This window comes from Gracilinanus agilis, chromosome X (assembly GCF_016433145.1).
Source record: "Gracilinanus agilis isolate LMUSP501 chromosome X, AgileGrace, whole genome shotgun sequence".
NCBI classification, from domain to species: Eukaryota; Metazoa; Chordata; class Mammalia; order Didelphimorphia; family Didelphidae; genus Gracilinanus; species Gracilinanus agilis.
In genome coordinates, this window is record NC_058136.1 from 51417594 (window position 1) to 51436883 (window position 19290).

At 46.2% G+C, this 19290-nt stretch overlaps 2 protein-coding genes across 2 annotated transcripts in view; both read left to right on the forward strand.

Annotated features, from left to right (window-relative positions):
• DIAPH2 (diaphanous related formin 2) overlaps nucleotides 1-3297 on the forward strand; it is a 923935-nt gene extending 920638 nt beyond the window's left edge. Inside the window, exon 28 of the mRNA XM_044682826.1 lies at nucleotides 2679-3297. Within this exon, the coding sequence (XP_044538761.1) occupies nucleotides 2679-2743 (65 nt within the window). The 3' untranslated portion in view covers nucleotides 2744-3297. The remainder of the gene's footprint in view (nucleotides 1-2678) is intronic.
• A 14938-nt stretch (nucleotides 3298-18235) lies between these two features.
• Nucleotides 18236-19290, forward strand: part of LOC123253673 (DNA damage-binding protein 2-like) — a 6621-nt gene continuing 5566 nt past the window's right edge. Inside the window, exon 1 of the mRNA XM_044682828.1 lies at nucleotides 18236-19286. Coding sequence (XP_044538763.1) covers nucleotides 18285-19286 — 1002 coding nt within the window. The 5' untranslated portion in view covers nucleotides 18236-18284. The remainder of the gene's footprint in view (nucleotides 19287-19290) is intronic.

The following is a 19290-nucleotide window of genomic DNA, read 5'->3' on the forward strand; positions in this document are numbered from 1 at the left end:
CAAACCTTTTCTTCTCTTTCTTTTCTGTGAAAATTAAGACCATTAAGACTAAGTTTCCAGCCCATCCTCCTTTGCTTCAATTTCTAATGTACAAGTCCATCTCTTCTAGCAGCTTTCCCCAGTTTTCCCCATCCCCTCAAATGATCATTTACACAACTACAAGATGGCTACACTGATTGCCGCCACTTCCTCACCTCCTAGTCCCTTGCAATCTGGCTTTTGACCTCATCCCTCAATTGAGATTACTCTCTGAAATTGCAAAATGTGTTGAACAAATTAGAGTTGTTATTCTTCTTGAGTTCTCTGTCACATTTCACACTATGAAGGCCCCTGGATTTTTGTGACACTGTCCCCCTAGTTTTCCTACAAGTCTGACTGTTGCTTCTCAGTCTCCTTTGGTGGATCATGGCCATACATGTATTAATGTCCCACCCCCTAACCAAGGATGTCCCTTAAGAGGCCCTTTTCTCTTCATATTCCTATTAGAGAATCCATCACCTCCTCTAGGTTCAATTATATATGACTCTCAGCCCATATCTCTCTGCTGAGTTCTAGTCACGCATCACAAGTGTATATTAGACATTTCTACTTGGACAGCCTGTCAGCAACTGTCCAAAACAGAACTTGTAATGTCCCCTCTCAACTAATGATAATTGCATTTACACAGTGCTTTAAAGTGTGCTAAGGAATTTACAAGTATTATCTGATTTTAGCCTCATGATAACCTCAGGAGGTAGGAGGTGTTTGTTATACTCATTTTACAGATGGCAAAACTGACACAACTGGCTCAGGATCACACAGCTAGTATCTGAGGCCATATTTGAACTCAGGTCTTCCAAAATACCTTCAGCCCAGAACTCTATCCATTAGCCATGTACCTGCAATGAGGTCCACAGAAATTCTTCTCCCTGCTCTACTGAAGAAACATGGGTGATATGATAAACATAGCAGGTGAAATATACCTTCATGCTGAGAATGCCACTCTCCACCCCTGGTGGATCTTGGGCATGTGAGAAAGAAGACCATCATCCCATTGTGTCTTTCCCAAATTATACTGCTAACTTCAACAAGAACATGAAGAACAACCATTCAGCCAATTTTGCTGTCAGGTATTGCTTCCTTTGTCACTAGGTAGGCATTGTAACGTCCTGGGCTTAGCCTTGGTCCCTTCCCCAAAGAGGGCAGGAAGTGGAAGTAATACATTGGTCGCAGTGATATGGCATTAAAGGAGTTTCCCCAGGCTGAGAGAGCTCCAAGGACCACTGCCTTGGCATTATACTCATCTGCGATGGCTTTTGGATGTGAGGAAATGGCTACTAGTGGGAAAGTTCTATCATAAATTCATTTGCGCTAAGATGCCAAAAGGACATCCCGAGCTAATCTTGATGTCAACCAGTGACATCTAAGGGAAAGGCAATTTACCCATGAATGCTATTTCTACCCTCTACTGGTTATACAGAATAATGCATTTTAATGGTGTATTTAAAAGGGATCAACAAATAATCCTTGACTCAGATGTATGTCTGAGTAGAGAAAGTCCACTCACCCACCCAACCACGCTAGGCCTGTCAATTCAGTGAATTCCAAAATAGTGCTATGGAGACCAAGGGCAGGAGAGCCCGTTAGCTCTACCCTGTTCTATAATTCAGGCATTTCGAATCCATCAGGAGTACCCCACTGGCTAACCCTATTTCCTAAGGGACAGATACACTACACTGTCCAATGTCACTAGATCTTCCCTATGCAATTCTCATTCAGGAGGGAAACGGTCTAGCTCCCAAAGAAGCATGGCCCAATGTTTGAGCATTCACTCTGCATTCTAACCCTGATCATCTCACTGATTTGCTGTGTAACCTTCATCACTAAAGCCGAGATAATAGGATGGAAGGAAATGGGCTTACCTCCTGGGGATGTTGCGAGAATTAACAAATTAACAAGTGTAAAGCGTTAGCATTTATGGAAGTGCTGGTAGTAGTCATTATTTCTGGGGACCTAGTCTCATTCTGAGCATATTATGCTTTTGTCAGAAAAGGATTTTCGCCCACATCAATTGCATTTTAAAAGAGAGGTGATAATCACATAGCAGTCATCATCAAACTGCAGTTTCCTGTTAAAACAAAAAGTATTCTCAGCAACTCTTAGTGCCCCCCAAACTTTCCGTTTCCTCTGATGGTTGGAGGAGATGGATACTTGGCATTTGTCCCCCTAATGTAGTCATATATAATAACATACCGAATTTGTTCCGATCAGACAGTCATGCATTTAAATATTAGGTGGCAGGGCTGACTGGCATGGGAGTCAAGGGTAAAAAGCCCAAACTCATTCCTGCTCTGGGATAGCCGAGAGAGAGAGAACGAACATATTGAATTAAAAGAGTTTACAACAAAGGGGACCAACCATCTCTGGAGCCTTTCACTCTAATGTTTTTGCCCAGGAATTTGCCGTCACCTTTGCTTTCTTTTATCCCTCTGATCTTTCTTACACACAAATCGTTTCTCGATGACTGTAGAACTGTTAGGCTGCGGCCTAGCAGCAGCAGCACCTTTATGAACCATGTGACTTATTTACATAGTTATTCGAAGTGGTCTTTGGGAACTGTTTGAAAAACCTCTTGCTAGAGGATCTAAATCCTCTAGAATCTAAAGCTTACAGAGTTGTTTGTGTTCTCTGTCTTACAGATAACAGACGAGCACCTTTGGAAAGGTCACGTTCCCGCCACAATGGAGCCATCCCATCTGCATGAACCCGGAGGCCGAAGACCTCAGAGAATGGCGTTGGAAGCCAAGAGGCATTTTGAGCAGAGTGCAGCATGGACTCGTGTGACAAAGAAGAAAGTAAATCAAATCCAAGTTCTGTGTCTCTGTAAATCTACTGCTAAACCCCAAAGCCCCATGATTGTACTAATAGGAACACAATTACCAGAGTCAGCAGCGGGGGTATTGAGTGTAAGGACTTGCATTGATTGTGTATTCTCAGGTGGTCTGCTGAGGAGGGACAGGTGAGGAAAGGAAGAAACCCTGTAGGCACTGGATAGAGAAGAAGAAAATAGAAACTGATTCCAAACTGCAGTGATGAAGTAGATGAGGTCCCAGTGAAGAAGCAGTCCATTGCTGTTCCTAGAGGAACAAAACTGTGCCTATTCATGAAGACTGAGAACACAGCTTAAGAGAGAAGCCAGCCACCTTAGCACTTGCACAACTCAAGTTCCTTAGGCTCTGGTCCCCAGGGAAATCGAATGGATTCATGTGCTTTTGCTGAAATTAAACTGTTCATCAATCTAGAGTTTGTTACTTCTTAAAAAATGGTGCCCAATTGTGACGGAATCAGCTGGCGAGGGTGTTTTAAACTTTATTTAAAGGGGTATTTTCTAATTGTGCACATATATATGTATACTTTATACAGATACTTTATACAGATATTTTTGAGAAAAAACACTTCGCATTTTACTGTTTATGCTAAGGATGATTCCAAAAATTCTATTATCCTGATTTCTTAGAGACAAAAATGATTCTCCCTGGACTTTAGAGGACCAGCAAAGTCTAAGGCAGTGGAAAATCCTTTCCTTCTGCTGCTCCCTAGCCTCCAAGGGCACCATTCCATTTGGCTACAGGGAGAAGTGCCAATAGCTATTCATTGCCTCACCTAGTCGATGGTAAACCTGCACAGGTGGAACCTGTTTCCAGAATCCTGAGTGCCTGCAAGGAAACATTTAACTGAATCCCAAAGTCCAAAATCAGAGGTTTCACATCCTCAGCATTTTAGGGCCTGGTCACTGAAGGAGGACAGCTCAAAGGCCTGTAGAGATCATTGCCTTTTGGGGGGACTCCTACATTACTTCTAGTTGCTTGCATCTCCCGATGAAATGGAGAAACTCCATTAGTTGAACTTCACAAAGGGGATCAGTTCTAGCCTGAGCATTTCAGGTAATGGCAGGACTTTATTTTTTTGCAGGCAAGTGGTGGGTGCTGAATATTACAGCTAAAAGCCTTACTTCTTCACCTCAGTTTGCCCGTGTAGATACACTGTACCACCCCAAGGAAACAGAGTAGCCTGAAAAGTCAATTGGGGAACTGCCGCAATAGTGTCCTTATCTGCCTCCCCTTAGCTGACATACTCTATCTGCCACTTAAAGAAAAACCAATCCTCTGTCCTCAAATGTGGTCACTGCTGTCACCATCCCAAAGGAACAGATCGCCAAGTCAACCTTTTAAGAGTTGTTGTTAATCTTAGTTTTCTTCCAGTCATGGACCAAAATAGAAACTCCTGCTATAAAAAAAATGCCGAGAGAGAGAGAGAGAGAGAGAGAGAGAGAGAGAGAGAGAGAGAGAGAGAGAGAGAATGGATCCCTATTTTTCCCCTCAAGAGACTAGACTTGCATGTTGGCTTAGGCTCCGTTTGGGAAATGTGTGGCATGACATTTTGGGAATTTGGTTATAAAACTCATTCTTGTAAATTATGTGGTTGTTGTATAAGAGTCATAAAAGTGAAAAGGCCTAGATGTTTGCTCGTATGGACAACTGATTTCCAGTGGTGAAAAGGTTAGCTGTGGTCAAAGAGAGAAGTAATTCGTCAACTTGAAAAACTCCCAACCAAGGGATCAAGAGATCACAGACCGGCAGGTGGAAGAGACTCGAACGAGGCTGACTTTTCCCCTCAGCCTTCTGTGGTAGGCCAAGAGATTTGGAAAAGGTTGAAGGCAGAAGGAACAGCAGCATCTGGAGATGCCTATTTTGACAACTTTGTCCCTCTTGTTGCCTTGTGATTTTCAGGAACTTATCAGTTTTGTGGTTGATAATAGAACATTATCTTAATTTATGTAAACATACAGTGCCTGTGCTGTAGATGTCACCAAGCCTTTTTGGAAACTTCATGCTAGGACTGCTTTGGGCCTTGGGTCGCTTTTCTGGTCGCGGCATGTACTGCTGTCAATGTTCGCCCTGGCTGCGGGGGGAAGATTTGGCCATGTAATCAAGCTTGTGGAGCTAGTAGCGAAAAGTGTGCATACGTCATCTTTTTAAGACATAACTTGCCTTATTTTCTAGTCTTCAAAAAAAATGAATTAAAGAACCTTTGTTGATAGAGTCTATATTTGTATTCAGAGCAATCCCAAATGCCTTTTTCAAAAAAACCCAACAAATCTTAGAGGATCTTTTGTGAAGTTCCAGCTAAGTGACTTTTGAAATACCGTTTCTTAACTCCATAGTGATCCTGCCCCCAATACTGCTGCCAAGGCCCAGATCAAAAAAGATCACACACAAAATACAGAGTGAAATATATCACCATAATGATATGGAAGTCTTCTCATATTTAGTTATACTACTGCTAAACGCCACAGAACAGGCCCAGTTACGCAGAAAATAGTCCAAAACCCTTCTACTGTTTGCTAGTCACCGCACAGAAATCTAGCTTAACTTTTTCTGATTCATTCTTGGTACTCAAGCCAAATTGAAGTTATCACTCAAAAAACCAATTCTTGTCTACACATACTACTTTGCATGCTTTGATGTTGAATGCGTGCTCGCAGCCGTGCCAAAGTCTGGTGAGTACTTGTATGTCCTAGAATGGCCATACGGTTGAGAACCACTTAAGCTGGACATTATTTCCCCACCGTATTTAATGAATCTGTATCTCATGCCTCCTTCTGTGGGCCACAGTAGAACCACCAACTACCTCTGCAATCGAGGGGTCCTTTGCTAGCTGACTTTTGATGCTGGGAAACCCCCAGGCTGTGCTGAGTGGCTGCCCAAACACAGGATTTCATTGTCAGTAGATACCGTGTGGGCAGATGCTTCCTTTTGGCTAAGAATAAAAACTGTGTCCAGTCAGTGCCATGAATAGCATGGGGGGGGGGGGAACCAACATTCATGTGATAATACACGCCTATTCAATAAAGTCAACTATGATACACACTACCTCTCGGTTTTCGCATGTGTGTGTGCCTATACCCCTCGTCATATCGACTCCACTGCAATTCACTCAGAAGAACAAAAGAAAGAGTGATAAATAATAACTGTTTAAATACAAATCCAAAAGAAATAGAAAATAGCTATAAATCTTCACTCAGTGTAAGGTACATGAACACTTCAATGAGACGCCGGGGGGGGGGGGGGGTAAGGGCTCTGTTTAAAGCTTTGGGGGACTGGACTTCAAAACTAGAGAAGGGTGTGAGGAAAAGCCATAAGCAGAACTGGGGGATGGCTCTACTACTACCCACTGATCAATCTCACTCTGCCCAGGCTGGGCCCCGATCGATCGTGGTGAAGAAGAGAGCACACATTCCCAATGAGGTGGACAACCCAAGATAGTAGCTTGGACAGAACAGGGGAAGCTCCAAAGGGGAGGCCCCGTGTATGGCGAGGGCTTCATTTCTGAATGACCCGTAGTTTTTCCCTCCATTCACAATGGAGGCCAGAAAGACACTGAAGGGAAATGTAATCGCACAATTCTAGACCCTATCAGAGCACCCTGCTCTAGACAGTAATATAACACTTCTTTGATCAAAACAAACACGTAGACCTGAAGGGACTTTTCAAAGTATGTCCACGTAGCTGGAGAATGAAGAATGGCTTACATCTCTAGGAGATGCCATTCCATAACCAGAGTTCAGGGTCTCTACTGAGGACCAGACAAGAGGTCAACCCAATATCCTTTTCTCATTCTAACCTTCCTTCTTTTATTTATAGAGAGCTGAGGTGGTAAGGGAGGGAAGATAATCAAGAGAAAATTTAGGAAATCCATTTTAGAGAGGCCTTTACAATCAGCCTGTTTTTCTGATCATACCCGCTGGAGCTGGTGATATCCTGATTGGGCCAGGCAGGATAGACCTTGGAGAAGATAAGCTTAGAGGCCGGTCACTCCCTCAGGCCTTGCTCATAATAGATACTTGTTAGACTAGAGGAAGAATAATTAGGATTTAAACATCTGTTGGGCAAGAAAAATGTTTTCCTCGTTATAATTCCATCCAGGAATCAAGGACGCTTTACCTTTTCCTTAGGGCCAAGATAGGCCCGATCCTTGCTCTTCAGTAAAAAAAAAAAAACAAAAAACAAAACAAAGATTCCCCATTACAATATGGATGCCAAGAATTCAAACTCAAGTGAAAGACTGGAAATGGAAATATAATCTGTACAAATACAAACTATAAGAAAAAAAAATCACCGAAGAAGCCATTACAAACAGCCTTTCCCCAAGCTGTCTACAACTCTGGGTCTCTGAAGGTGGGGGAGGCCAAGACCTAGGACGGAAAGCCATCTTGGCCTCCATAGAGGATCATCCAGATCAATTTCTACCCTATTCACTTTATTCCTCCAATATTGACATATGTCCTACTATAACATATTTCTACCTGCTTCATGCATCATGAACACTTTCTCAAGCCTAGACACTCAATAACACGATAAACCAAGCCCTTTGATTTCTGAGATGTAAATGCTCACACTAGAAAACTGACAGAGGTCTCCCAAACCATTTGCCATGGGTCCGAGCACACCAAACCTGCATCTTCCTGCCTCTACTATGGGGCCAACCAAGATGGCATGGCCACTGGGAGCCATGGATCAGATTTGGCTTCCCAAAGATGACATACAGTTTACTAGGAGAGCTCGCATTACTTTTCTGTCAGGGCTTTACGTCTAAGAAACTCTTATCCATTCTTCATCCGAAGAGCTGGGCGTTTTCTATCACTAGCCTGATTTTCCCAAGAAGACTGTAGTTTGTGCCTCTGATGGAGAATCAGAGAAACAGAACCATTTGTAATTTGGGGGCGGGGCGGGGGGGGGGACGAAATCACATTTTCCATGGCATCTGAGTCTAAACCTGGGCTCAACAGATGCCTTGACTTCAGCTAATCCCCTTTCACTGGACAAGTCATGTCACGGGCTGGCCCCACTTTTTAATGGCACTTTGGTCACTTTCCACAACAACCCTGCAACATGAGGAAAACGAAAGCAGAAATGCCAATATCCCACCATTAGGCTATTAAAGTTGGACAACATGAGATATCAGGGAAGAATGGAAAGCAGAGACACCCCGAGCTCTGGGGATGGGAAGGACTTTCTAGTCTCAATCCCTTGGTTTACAGAAGAGGGAACAGAGAGTTTAGATGATATGCCCAAAGCCTCCAAAATACCTGTTGTTCAAGGCCTCAGCATGCCTGGATTTTTGGTCAAAGCCAAGTCCTGAATAAACATTTGTACCTGGTAACATCATCCTGCCTCTGCCACAAACTTCTTGGCTTTGGGCAACTTGCTGGACTTACTGAGATTCCCACTTTTCTTCTCTCAAAATGTGGAGACTGACCTAAATGACCTCGGAGATATCTTCAAACTCAAAGCTTTATATAATTTGAAAAGGTGGCCCAGGGGATAGTCTGGAGTCAGAAAAGACTTGAATTCAAATCTAGTCTCAGACATTTACTAGCTATGTGACCCTGGGCAAGTCACTTAACCTTGGTTTGCCTCTGTTTCCAATGATATTTATAAAACTCTTAGCACTGTGCTTGACACATAGTAGGTGCCATGTAAATATTTTAAAATAATTACATAAGTCAAAGGTCCAATCCAGCTTTAGAAAAGATGACAATCGTTTCTCCTTTTTTCCCTCCCCTCCTCTTACATCCAAATGAAAGAATCATAGCCCTGAAGTAGTCACGTTCATATTTTGAATGTCTCCCAGTATTTAACTCTAAAGGGGAGCAAATAGGGTGCTTCTATTTTATGCCGCTGGGTATTTTTCAAGGCACTTTTGCATCCATTGTCCCATTAGTAGAATCAGTTCACAAATGAATGTGATGAACGATTTCATCGCCAATGAAAAAGAGAGGTGTGGCGAGTAAGGAAAACCTCCAACTCAGCCCAGAGGTCAGAGCCTGGAGTCACCTGGGCAAGAGTGGGGGCTGGAGGGCGGGGGCGGGGGTGGGGACAGCTCCTGACACCCATGGGAGATCAGCACTGACTTGAAATGAACAAAGTTCCGAGGATCTCGCCCCGCTTTCCTCCAAGGTCGAGCTTTTGTATCTGCAGTGCACAAGGGAGAGATTTGGTCATCTTCCAATTATGCTAATAGTTACTAGATGGGCCTCACCACTGGTCCTGGACCCTCCTTCTTCCTCCCCTCCTGCCCAAGTGTAAATATCAAGGCTGGGTTGTAAATGTGGGCCTTGTTTGTAATATGCCCAACCTCCCGATGATCAAATGTCTTGGGGGCCAAGACACCACAATTACTGATGTGAAGCATAAAAGCTTACTTGTAGGGCAAGCTTTACCACAGAGGGCTCAGCCTTGCTGGGACCTGGAAACAGGAGCCTGGAATTCTTGGGCCACAGAACAAAGGGGCATCCCTGGAGTAAGAAGGGAAGGTGCCTCCTGGGTCATCCAGTGGCATTTGCTCTTCTGCGTTAACCTTTGGCCACGTCTTTTGTTAATGTCTCTTTTCATTGGTTTTTCTGAGTAAATGATGGGATTGAACTCCTGGTCCATCTTCCCCACCAACCAAAAAAAAGGTTCACCTTCTTCCTTCACTGTGGGACCTCCTGGCCCCGCCCCAGGGCCAGGTTTCAAATGTTCCGTCCTCATGAAGTCATGCGACCCACCCTACAGGGGAACCTCATTTTTGATCCCATTCCATCTGGGAGCAAAATATACCAGGGATTCCCTCAAAGGGGCCATCCCAACCTTTTCCATGCTCCTCTGAACTCTCTCGTATGGGTGTCAGACCTGGGGACAGGGGCCTCGGGACTTTCAGAGGTGCCGATATTTTAGAAAGAAAACCGAGCTGGCACTAAATCCTTGCCACCCTCCCTCCACCCCCCATTAAGGGAGGGAGGGAGCAACATCAACCTGGATTGCTTTTAAGGTGCGAGCCACAAACCATGGAGCCCAAGCAGCAAACTGGAGAAGCCGATCTCCACGCATGTTTAGAGAGGACACTGCAGAGAGGCTGTGAGCTGGGCCCAAAGGCCAACAGGAGGGAGAGAGGGGGTTGGATTGCATTAGGAAGAATGCCCAGGGCTTTCAGGAACCCCGTGTTTCTCCAGGAAATAAAATGCTCTCTTTTTAACCCTGAAATTCTTTCTCCCAGTGCTGCTAGATGACAGGGTAGAGTGTGAGGCTTATCGCAAACCCTGGATTGAACTGATCTCCTCTGAGCAAGGGCTTACATGATTCATTTGATGAATTAATGAGGGAGAGGGCAGTAATGGCTGATAATGGCTTAATGTGTTTTTCAGCCAGTATTGTCCATCCCACTTCTACAACCTCCATTCCCTGCTTTCCACTCCCATAGTTGAGGCCATCGCCTGAATTATGATAATTGCCTCTTAATTGGTCTTCCTGCTGCTCCTCTCACCAACCCATTCTCTATACAACTGCCAAATTGAAATGGTGAGTGGAGTGCAGCTCCAGCCATAAATTTAGAGCCTGAAGTGGCCCTAGAGGTCTATGACTCAGCCCCTTTGTTTTAGAGATGACGAAACTAGAGCCCAGGGAGGTTAAGTGATTTGCTGAGGTCACACAGCACTGAAGAGGTGGGATGAAAAGCAAGGTTCTCTGACTCAAAAATGCCACACGAGTCACTCCATTCCCCAAAACTTTTTAAAACTTTTTTAACCCTAATATATTTTTAATATATATCCTTCTATATTAATTTTATTTGTTACAGGGCTAGGCAATGGGGGTCAAGTGACTTGCCCAGGGTCACACAGCTAGGAAGTGTCTCAGGCCAGATTTGAACCTAGGACCTCCTTTCTCTAGGCCTGGCTCTCAATCCACTGAGCCATCCAGTTGCCCCCGTTCCCCAAAACTTTTAATGCTGCCTTAAAGATAAAACCCCGACTCCTTTCAAGGCCCAACACAATCTGGTGCCTCCCTTTTTCCTAGTTGAAACCTAGTGATAATAACTAACGATCATGATGGTATCTAACATTTGTACAGCATCCCCTCTGTGCCACGTCTTCACAACAACCCTAGCAGGCAGGTGCTGCTAGCATGCCCAAGTTGACAGAAGAACAAAATGGAAGCACACCGGGGTGAAGTGTCTGCGGCTAGAGGCTCCATTTGAACTTGGGTCTTTTGGACGCCCAGTTGCGCTCCATTGCTTCACCTTTCCTCTTCTACCCAGCCATAAAGCAACTATGTTCCATCTTTTTCTTTCACAGGTTGCTGAAGGCACTGGGAAACTCCCCAAATGCAATGCGACCCCCTCCCTCTGATAGGGTTTTAGGTCCGGTTCCCTGTCTCTCTGTAGTGTCCTAGATGAATGGATAACTGGATGTTGGGGCACATGTCTACTTATTATGCGTTCTCCATGTAGCATCTTAAAACAATTTCAAGTCCCCTCGGGAGAAAAGAGTGAAGATTTTGGGTAGCCTTTGATTTAATCCACCTTTGGCTCCTACTTGCTGTGTGATCCTGGACAAATCACTTAACCTCTCAGGACTCTAAAGTGAAGAAGAGATGCTGCCCTGCAATGCAGAGTGAGTTTCCTCTCCTGGGAGTTCCCCCATACCAATAAAGTCACGGGTCCAGTCTCTGACAAGAATTCTAGTCAGACTTGCCCAAGAGCAAAATCAGAGGCTGGCTCGCCTTGGCTCATGAACCACTGCAACTGCTGGACATGCCCTCCTCTCTTCTCCCTGTCTCCCTAAAGACTGACATTCCAGGCCTCGCCCACGCTCAACCTTCTCCCATGAGCCTGGGAGGTAGCTCCTCAAGGGTACAGACTAGACTGCTCATTGGCTCTTTTTGCACCCGTAGTACTTAGAAGGGTGCCTGGCTCATAGCCAGCCCTGAATAAATGCTGGTTGACTGGCTGACTGACAGTACCCCAACCAAAATCACCTCACTAATCAGTGGCTGCCTACTGGGGCCATGCCCCAGACAGGTGGCCATATTGCTTCAGGAGCGATCTCTCTAAACAGAAGGATAATGGACTGTTCTCAGTGGTAATCCCCCTCTTTCCTGCCCTGGCTGCTCTCCCCAACTAAACCACAAGGCCCTTGAGAGAGAACAAGGGTTGTGTTTTGGACCTTGAAAGCCTACATCCACTCCTGAACAAAGCTTTCAAGCTAAAGGCGGTCTTGAAGGCCATTTAGTCTACCCCCTTCATTAGACAGGTGACAGAACTGAGACCCATAAGAAGGAAGTAACTTCCTCCAGATCACTGCAAGGAGCAGAGGCATGATTAGAGAGGCCCTCGGTACTTGGACCTCAGCTTTCTGCCTTTGCACTGAAAACTCCTCTGTATCTTTGATCTGGAATCCCAAAGGCCCCATCATTGGCCCAAATGGGACCATCTTGACTCTGTCGAGCAGCAAACATCGAACAAAAGGCATTCTCTTTGCTTTGACCCATCCGCACTTTTCAATTCTCCTTTTTTCCCTGGTGTGATTTCTTCTGTCCTGAGTGGGCCGCTTCCTACATGTATGTGTACAGCCTTAGCCAGCCATCCTCAGCAGAGGCACAAAATCAGAAGAGTTCCTGCAAGTGCAATTCTGTGTCTCATTCTCAGCTATTTCCTGAAACTAGATCTAATTAGCATTGCAGATACACAGGAAAGCCTGTGAACAGGGCCCTAGCCTAGACCATCTAAGAGGTGTGAATGGCACCTCCTCCCATCAGCCCCCCTGCCTGCAGCTAGGTGTGAACTTCCTTCTCCAAGAAAGAAATTCTGGCCATAGTTGGGAGCTGAACACCCCTCCCTTGAGAGTCAGCATCTCTTCTACCGTCTCTGAACTCCAACTCTCCCATCCCACTCCGGAGCATCCCAGGTACTTCCTGGCCAGTTCCTGCCCTGGTCGCCAGCCAAATGCTGGCAGGGAAGATCCTGAAAAAGAGGGCTCCCACTGGCCAATCGGGGGCTCTACAAGAGCCACTGAGAAACAAAAATAGAGCCAAATGTCACACTGTGGACCATTATTTTACCACCATTTCATTTGTGCCCTCCTGATGTCTCACAGTGCCACAACACAGCCATTCGTTTTTGTACAACAGGGGTGTGGGGGGATTTAATTAAAAGCATTGGAACCTTTGAGCATAGATAATCCTTTAAAAATTAAGTTTATCTGTATTTACAAGCCTTCATTTATTTGGTAGCGACAATGGGAAAAAAACCTGCCTCTGAAGGCACATAGAGGAATGATTAAGCTAATTTACAATAATTGCTTTAATCTTGGTATATTGAATTGTGTGTTTAACTCTTTGGAGTCTCTCCTTCTGTGGTAATGGAAAAACGCATCATGATTTCCCCAAGCTGTACCAACATTTCAAGGTAGAGATTCTGCCATTCAGAGCTCCTCTTGCCCACACCCAATTGGGGTGATGTCATTTAAGGGATCCCCAAAAGACCCCTGCCCTGCAGGACCCCTTTAAATGCAAGTCTTATACAGAAGGAATAACACATTGAGTCATTATCAGCCATTAACTCCTTCTCCCTCATTAATACATCAAATGAATCGTGTAAACCCCTGCTCAGCACCTTCTAATGACTTTCCATTGACTACCAAATAAAATCCAAACTCCTTTGCCTGAAACTAAAGACCCTCCATAATTTGGCCCCAGCCTTCCATGGGTCCACTTTCAACATCCCATACTCCAGCCAAACTGGAGTCATCTTCTACATCACTGCCCCAACTAGGTATCAGCGTTGCCTTTCCTCCAGCTGTTCCTCCACCTGGAAAGCCCTCACATCTCTCCTACCCCTCCCTCCTCTTTTCAACCTTATCCATAAAGACTTCCTTCATCTCTACCAGGTCAAAATGATCGATCTCTCTCTCTCTCTCTCTCTCTCTCTCTCTCTCTCTCTCTCCTGAACTAACATAAAATTCAGTTCTCTTACATGTTTAATGTTCTGCTATATACTACATTTATTTGTACACATCTTATCTCTCTCCTAATAGACTAGAAAAGCTTTCTGAGGGCAGAGATCAACTCGTACTCATTTTTATATTGCCCTCCTTGCCTAGTACAGTGCCTTGCATTGTGAGATAAATACTGGTGAAAGGAATAAATGAATGACTGCACTAATTGTGGTGGGACCATTAAACTCCTTGAGGGCCAAGACTGCTTTTAATTTGCGACTTTGCATCCTAAGGACTTAGCATAACACCGTACCCATAGAAGGTGTTTAGAAAATGTTTGATGGATGCCTTGACTGAATGAGACTGAAGATAGGTCAGTACAGGAGGCTGGAAAAAAAAGAGGTAAGGAAGGAGAAAGAAATAACGTCTTGGTTCCCTTCCTACCCTTCTAACCATTCTTTTTCTATCTCCTTCCCTAGATCATATTCTTCTCAGCCAGCAAGTACAGGAATCCCTCAAAGCTCCATCCCAGGCTGTCGACTTCATCCCTAAACATCCAACTTGATGATCTTACTAGCTCCCGTAGGTTCAGTGATCACCTCTATGTGGATGACTCCCAGAACAACATATCTGACCTTCATCTCCATCCTGGCTCCGATCTTATATCTCTACTTGCCCCTGAATGCCCCTTAGGCATCCCAAACTCAACATATCCACAGCAGCAAAAACATTACTTTCCCACAGACCCAACTTTCCTCCAAATTTCCCTATTTCTAGGGAAGGTAAAAGAATGTTTCTCCCTCAGGTTCATACTTTAGAACTGACTATGCCCATTTCCCATCATCCCCAGGGACTACCGTTTCCCTTTTCTTTTTCTAAACCGTGAACATGAGGCCTTAAGTGTATCAAGTGGTTTTGGCCTGATGCAGTGGAATGAGGTCTAGAGTAAAAGGCCCATATCCCATCCCCCCCCCCCCACCAGTTCTAGCTGTGCTGTGAAATAAACCTGACAAGGTTTATCTGGCAACCACTGGGTAGGACATCATCCATGGGAGCAACCGTGCCTGTAGCTTGTTTTTGTATCTAGCCCTCCCTCTGTCCTTCACTATCCACCCCAGCCCTAAGCAGAGTCAGAAGAGAGGAGGCGGGGGACAGTAGGGGCTGGCTTCAAAGAGACATCTGATTGAGAGTGATCCCAGCCAATAAATACGTGACTTTTAGAAACGCTCTACTCCCTTGCTGACTCACTCTTGGTCCTCTGCTTTCAGCTAACTTTGGCTCACCAGGGATTTCAATCTTAAATTTCCTCTGGCCAGACGCAGCTAGCTAAGAGCTCGTAATGCCTGGGATCTGAAATGTGGCTGCAAACCATAGGATACTGACCATTATGCATGTGCACCCACATCTCCGATTCCAGACTTCGGCACGAGCAATAGTCATAATGGAGTCAGGGCGCTTAGAAGGAAAATAGAAGCCACATCCGAGCTCAAAACAACTGAGCAGAGAGCATGGCGGGTAATCCTCACTTGGTGGCAAAACTTGGAATAACATTGCCAATAACAATAATAAGTGGAATGCAATAGTTTGCAAAGCATTCTACAGACGTTATCTCTTTTGAACCCCATTACAACCTTGGGAGACTCTTATCGTACACATGAAAACCCTAAGGCTGTGTAACCTGCCCACAGTCACACCGCTAGCTCAGTGTCAGAGGCCAAATTAGAACTTGTCGTTCTGACTCTAAGCCCAGCACTACATCCACTGTGACATCAAAAGCAGAGTCTGTCTATTTGCAAAAGGCACGTGTTTATCATTACAATGAATGAAACCATTATATGACCTTTTATACCCTGGGCTCAGGGCATTCCAGGTGTGTTTCACTCAATACTAAGTATTGTTTTTGAAGCAGAAGAATGGTAAAGGCTAAGAAATTGGAGTTCAATGACTTGTCTAGGATCTCACAGAGAAGAGGAACCTATGACCTCCCATCTGTAGACCTAGCTCCCCTGGGCCACCTAGCTGTCCCCCTTCAGAGGTATTTTTATCACAATTTTTGCTAGGAGCTGACATACATAAGGAGATGTTTAAGCATGTAAACATATATGCTTATACAAATACATCTGTGTACATATGTATAAACAAACATGCTTACCTACAAAATGAGCACTAGGATACGGGACTTAGAGAGAGGAGCAGCAGAGCCATTCAGGGGTCAGCCCTGTCTTCCTGATGCTGGGTGCTTGAGGAGACCTATAGCCCATTCTAGTTCTTCTATTCCAGTCCATTTACTAAAACTCTTTTCAAGATTGTGGAGTCTGAGTAAGCCATAACAAGACTTGGGTGGAAGAACTGGGTCTACTTGGCCTGGAGAAGGGAGGACTTAGCTGCGACATGATGCTGCCTTCCGGTATTTGAGGGACTGTCATTTAGAAGGATGGACTTGTTTTGCTTACAGGAAAAACAGATGTGATTGGGAAGATATAGCTAGGCTTGGCATAAAGAACATATTCCTGAGGACAGTTGGTGGCTTTGAAAATTGAGAGCCAGGCCTAGAGATAGGAGGTGCTCAGTCCAAACCTGGCCTCAGAAACTTCCTAGCTGGGTGATCCTGGGCAAGTCACTTAACCCCCATTCCTAACTTTCACCACTCTTCTGCCTCAAAAGCAATACACAGTATTGATTCTAAGACAGAAAGTAAGGGTTTCAAAAATATATCCCTAGCCCTTAGGACTCTCCCAAAGTATAAGGAACTTCTCCTAGGGGGAGGAGGTTCATCCTTTCAGCAGGAGTCAGATAAAGTACTCATTGGAGAAGTGGAAGAGCTCTAAGTTACTAGGCTAAGCAGACTAGAAAAAGCCCCTGGTACCTAGGCAGGCTTATGGCAGGGGAGGTAGCCAAATCTCCTTTTCTTTCATTTGCCAGAGCTAGAGGCCTTGAGGAAGCAAGAAGTTGGAGCCAGCTTCTCTCCCAGCTCTTCAGAGAAAGGCTTCAATTCTCAATCCTTGATCCGAATCTCCTATTCAGAACGACAGCATCTTGAACAAGACTCAAACAGTGCTGATGGCCCTGTTGCCTGTCCAGGGCTTCACAAAAAGATCAATAGCAAAAAGGTTTAGCACCCAGCACCAACCAAGAATAAAGAGCCACCGTCTGCCCCTCTCTGGCTCTAACTCCGGGCGGCTCCCTCTCCCATCCCGCACTCTGTCCATCATTTCATTAAATCTTTAGTGGTGAAGCTTCATGGGCCTCACTGCTTGATTAATTACACACTGTCTTCCTTCATCTTGAACGTTTAAACTGACAGTAATTGCCCCAAATTGAATGCATGACCTCTAAGAATCAGCCCTGCTAAGTGTACCAAAAAGTGGCTGGTTTCACGCTCTAATCTGCTGTCATGGAAATCCTCAGAGGAATTGAATCTCTTAACTTAGAGGAGGCTGCTGTATCAAAATACCAGTTCGGTTCAGCTGCTGGAGGCCCTCTGGAGTCGAAGGCCTTGCTTCTCTCCCTTACCAGCTGAGCAGCCTTGGCCAAGGCCCGGTCCCCATCGGAATGTCTCTAAAATGGGGCCAACGATGCTTGCCCTAGTGGGGAAGAGGTCATCAGATAGCGAGCTTTCCAGGGCCCCCAGTTCCATCTCCCTGGAATCTTGCTGCATCCTTTTTCTTTTCTTTAAGGCTTGTTGTGCCCCTCGTGGGGTTTTGGGAACATCCACACTGGCCCCGTGTACCGGTTTTCATACCCAGGGTCTAAATCCATTCAATATGGGATGGGCGGCATTTTGGGCTGAGAGAAAGCACAAACGCTTTAATAGTTCTACACAGCAGCCAATAAAACTAGGAGAACCCAGGACAAGTGGCAAAGCATACAGGAAGAGCTGAGGAGGGGCTGGCCCGGGGCCTCAGGCCTGCTCTGACCACATCTGGGGGGGGCGGTTCTGGGGCCCATCTGGTACCCGGGTTAACTTAGCTGGGAGGGATGGGGCACTCCGAATACAACGGCAGGGGCTGGGAGAGAGTGTTAGAGGAAAGCTGGGTGCCCATGAAGAGCCTACTATGTGCCAGGCGACGTTGGTGACATGTTCTTTGTTCCCTGGGGTTTGCCCTGAAGTGCTGCAAGTATACATTTCCGGGGAATCTTGGGCTTCTCCCACACGGCCTTTAAGCTTGGCATTCAAATATGTCCGGAGCAGGGACTGTGCTTTGTTCATTTTCTGGGCTTAACTTTTGGCTTTTGCAAGTAGCTTGTAACATCAATGAGCCTTCCGGCCTTGCGCTTTAAAAAAAAAAAAAAAAAAAAACCCAGACACACACACACAGAGGAAGGGGGTGGGACCAAAGGCGGAAGTTCCCTCAGAAGCGGCTTGCGTGAGCTGGGAGGGCTGAGGACACGCCCCCGGGACCGTGGCCCAGCTGGCTACATCTCGCAGGCCTGGGCCCCGCTGCTCCTCCCCTGTGCTGTCACCGTCTTCCTCCCTCCGGGCCCAGACAGAATGGCCCCAAAGCGACAGGCGGGCCGCGGCAAGAGGAGCTTCCCGCCCCCGGACAAGAGTCGGTGTGTACGGGCTCCGGGCCGTGGGGGCCGGTCGCAGGCCCAGGGCCGCGGGGGCGGGCTGCAGGCCCAGGGCCGCGGGGGCGGGCCGCAGGCCCAGGGCCGTGGGGGCGGGGGCGGGCCGCAGGCCCAGAGCTCAGGCAGAAGGGATGATGCTTCAGGCGGGGGGTTGTCTGGCCAGAGGGAATACCCTCAGAGCATCATCTGGGCCCTGGGCCAACACAAGCAGGGCAGAGCTCCTCGGGCATCCTTCCAGCAGTGTCTTCAGCAGACCTTTTTGCACTCTCTGGGCTCCTACCGACTTTTCCGCACAGCCAGCCCCTTTGACCGGAGAACAACGTGCCTGGAGTGGCACCCAACCCACCCTAGCACCCTGGCCGTGGGCTCCAAGGGTGGCGACGTCATCCTCTGGGACTATGAAGTGCTGGACAAAATCTGCTTCATTAAAGGCATCGGAGCAGGAGGCTGCATCACCGGGATGAAGTTTAACCCTCTCAATACCAACCAGCTGTTCTTCTCTTCAGTGGAGGGCTCCACCATCCTGAAGGACTTTGTGGGCAACACCATTCGGGTTTTTGCCAGAACAAACACTTGGGACAATTGGTACACCAGTGTGGATGTGTCTGCCACAAACCGGGTGGTGGTCACTGGAGACAGTGTGGGCAATGTGATTTTGCTGAACATGGATGGCAAAGAGGTCTGGAATCTTCGGCTGCACAAAAAGAAGGTGAGCCACGTAGCTCTGAATCCTCACTGTGACTGGTTGCTGGCCACAGCCTCAGTGGACCAAACTGTGAAAATTTGGGACCTCCGCCAGGTCAGAGGGAAATCTTGCTTCCTTCACTGGATGCCTCATGAGCATGCTGTCAATGCAGCATGTTTCAGTCCAGATGGGGCCAGACTCTTGACCACAGACCAACACAGCGAGATCCGGGTGTACTCGGCCT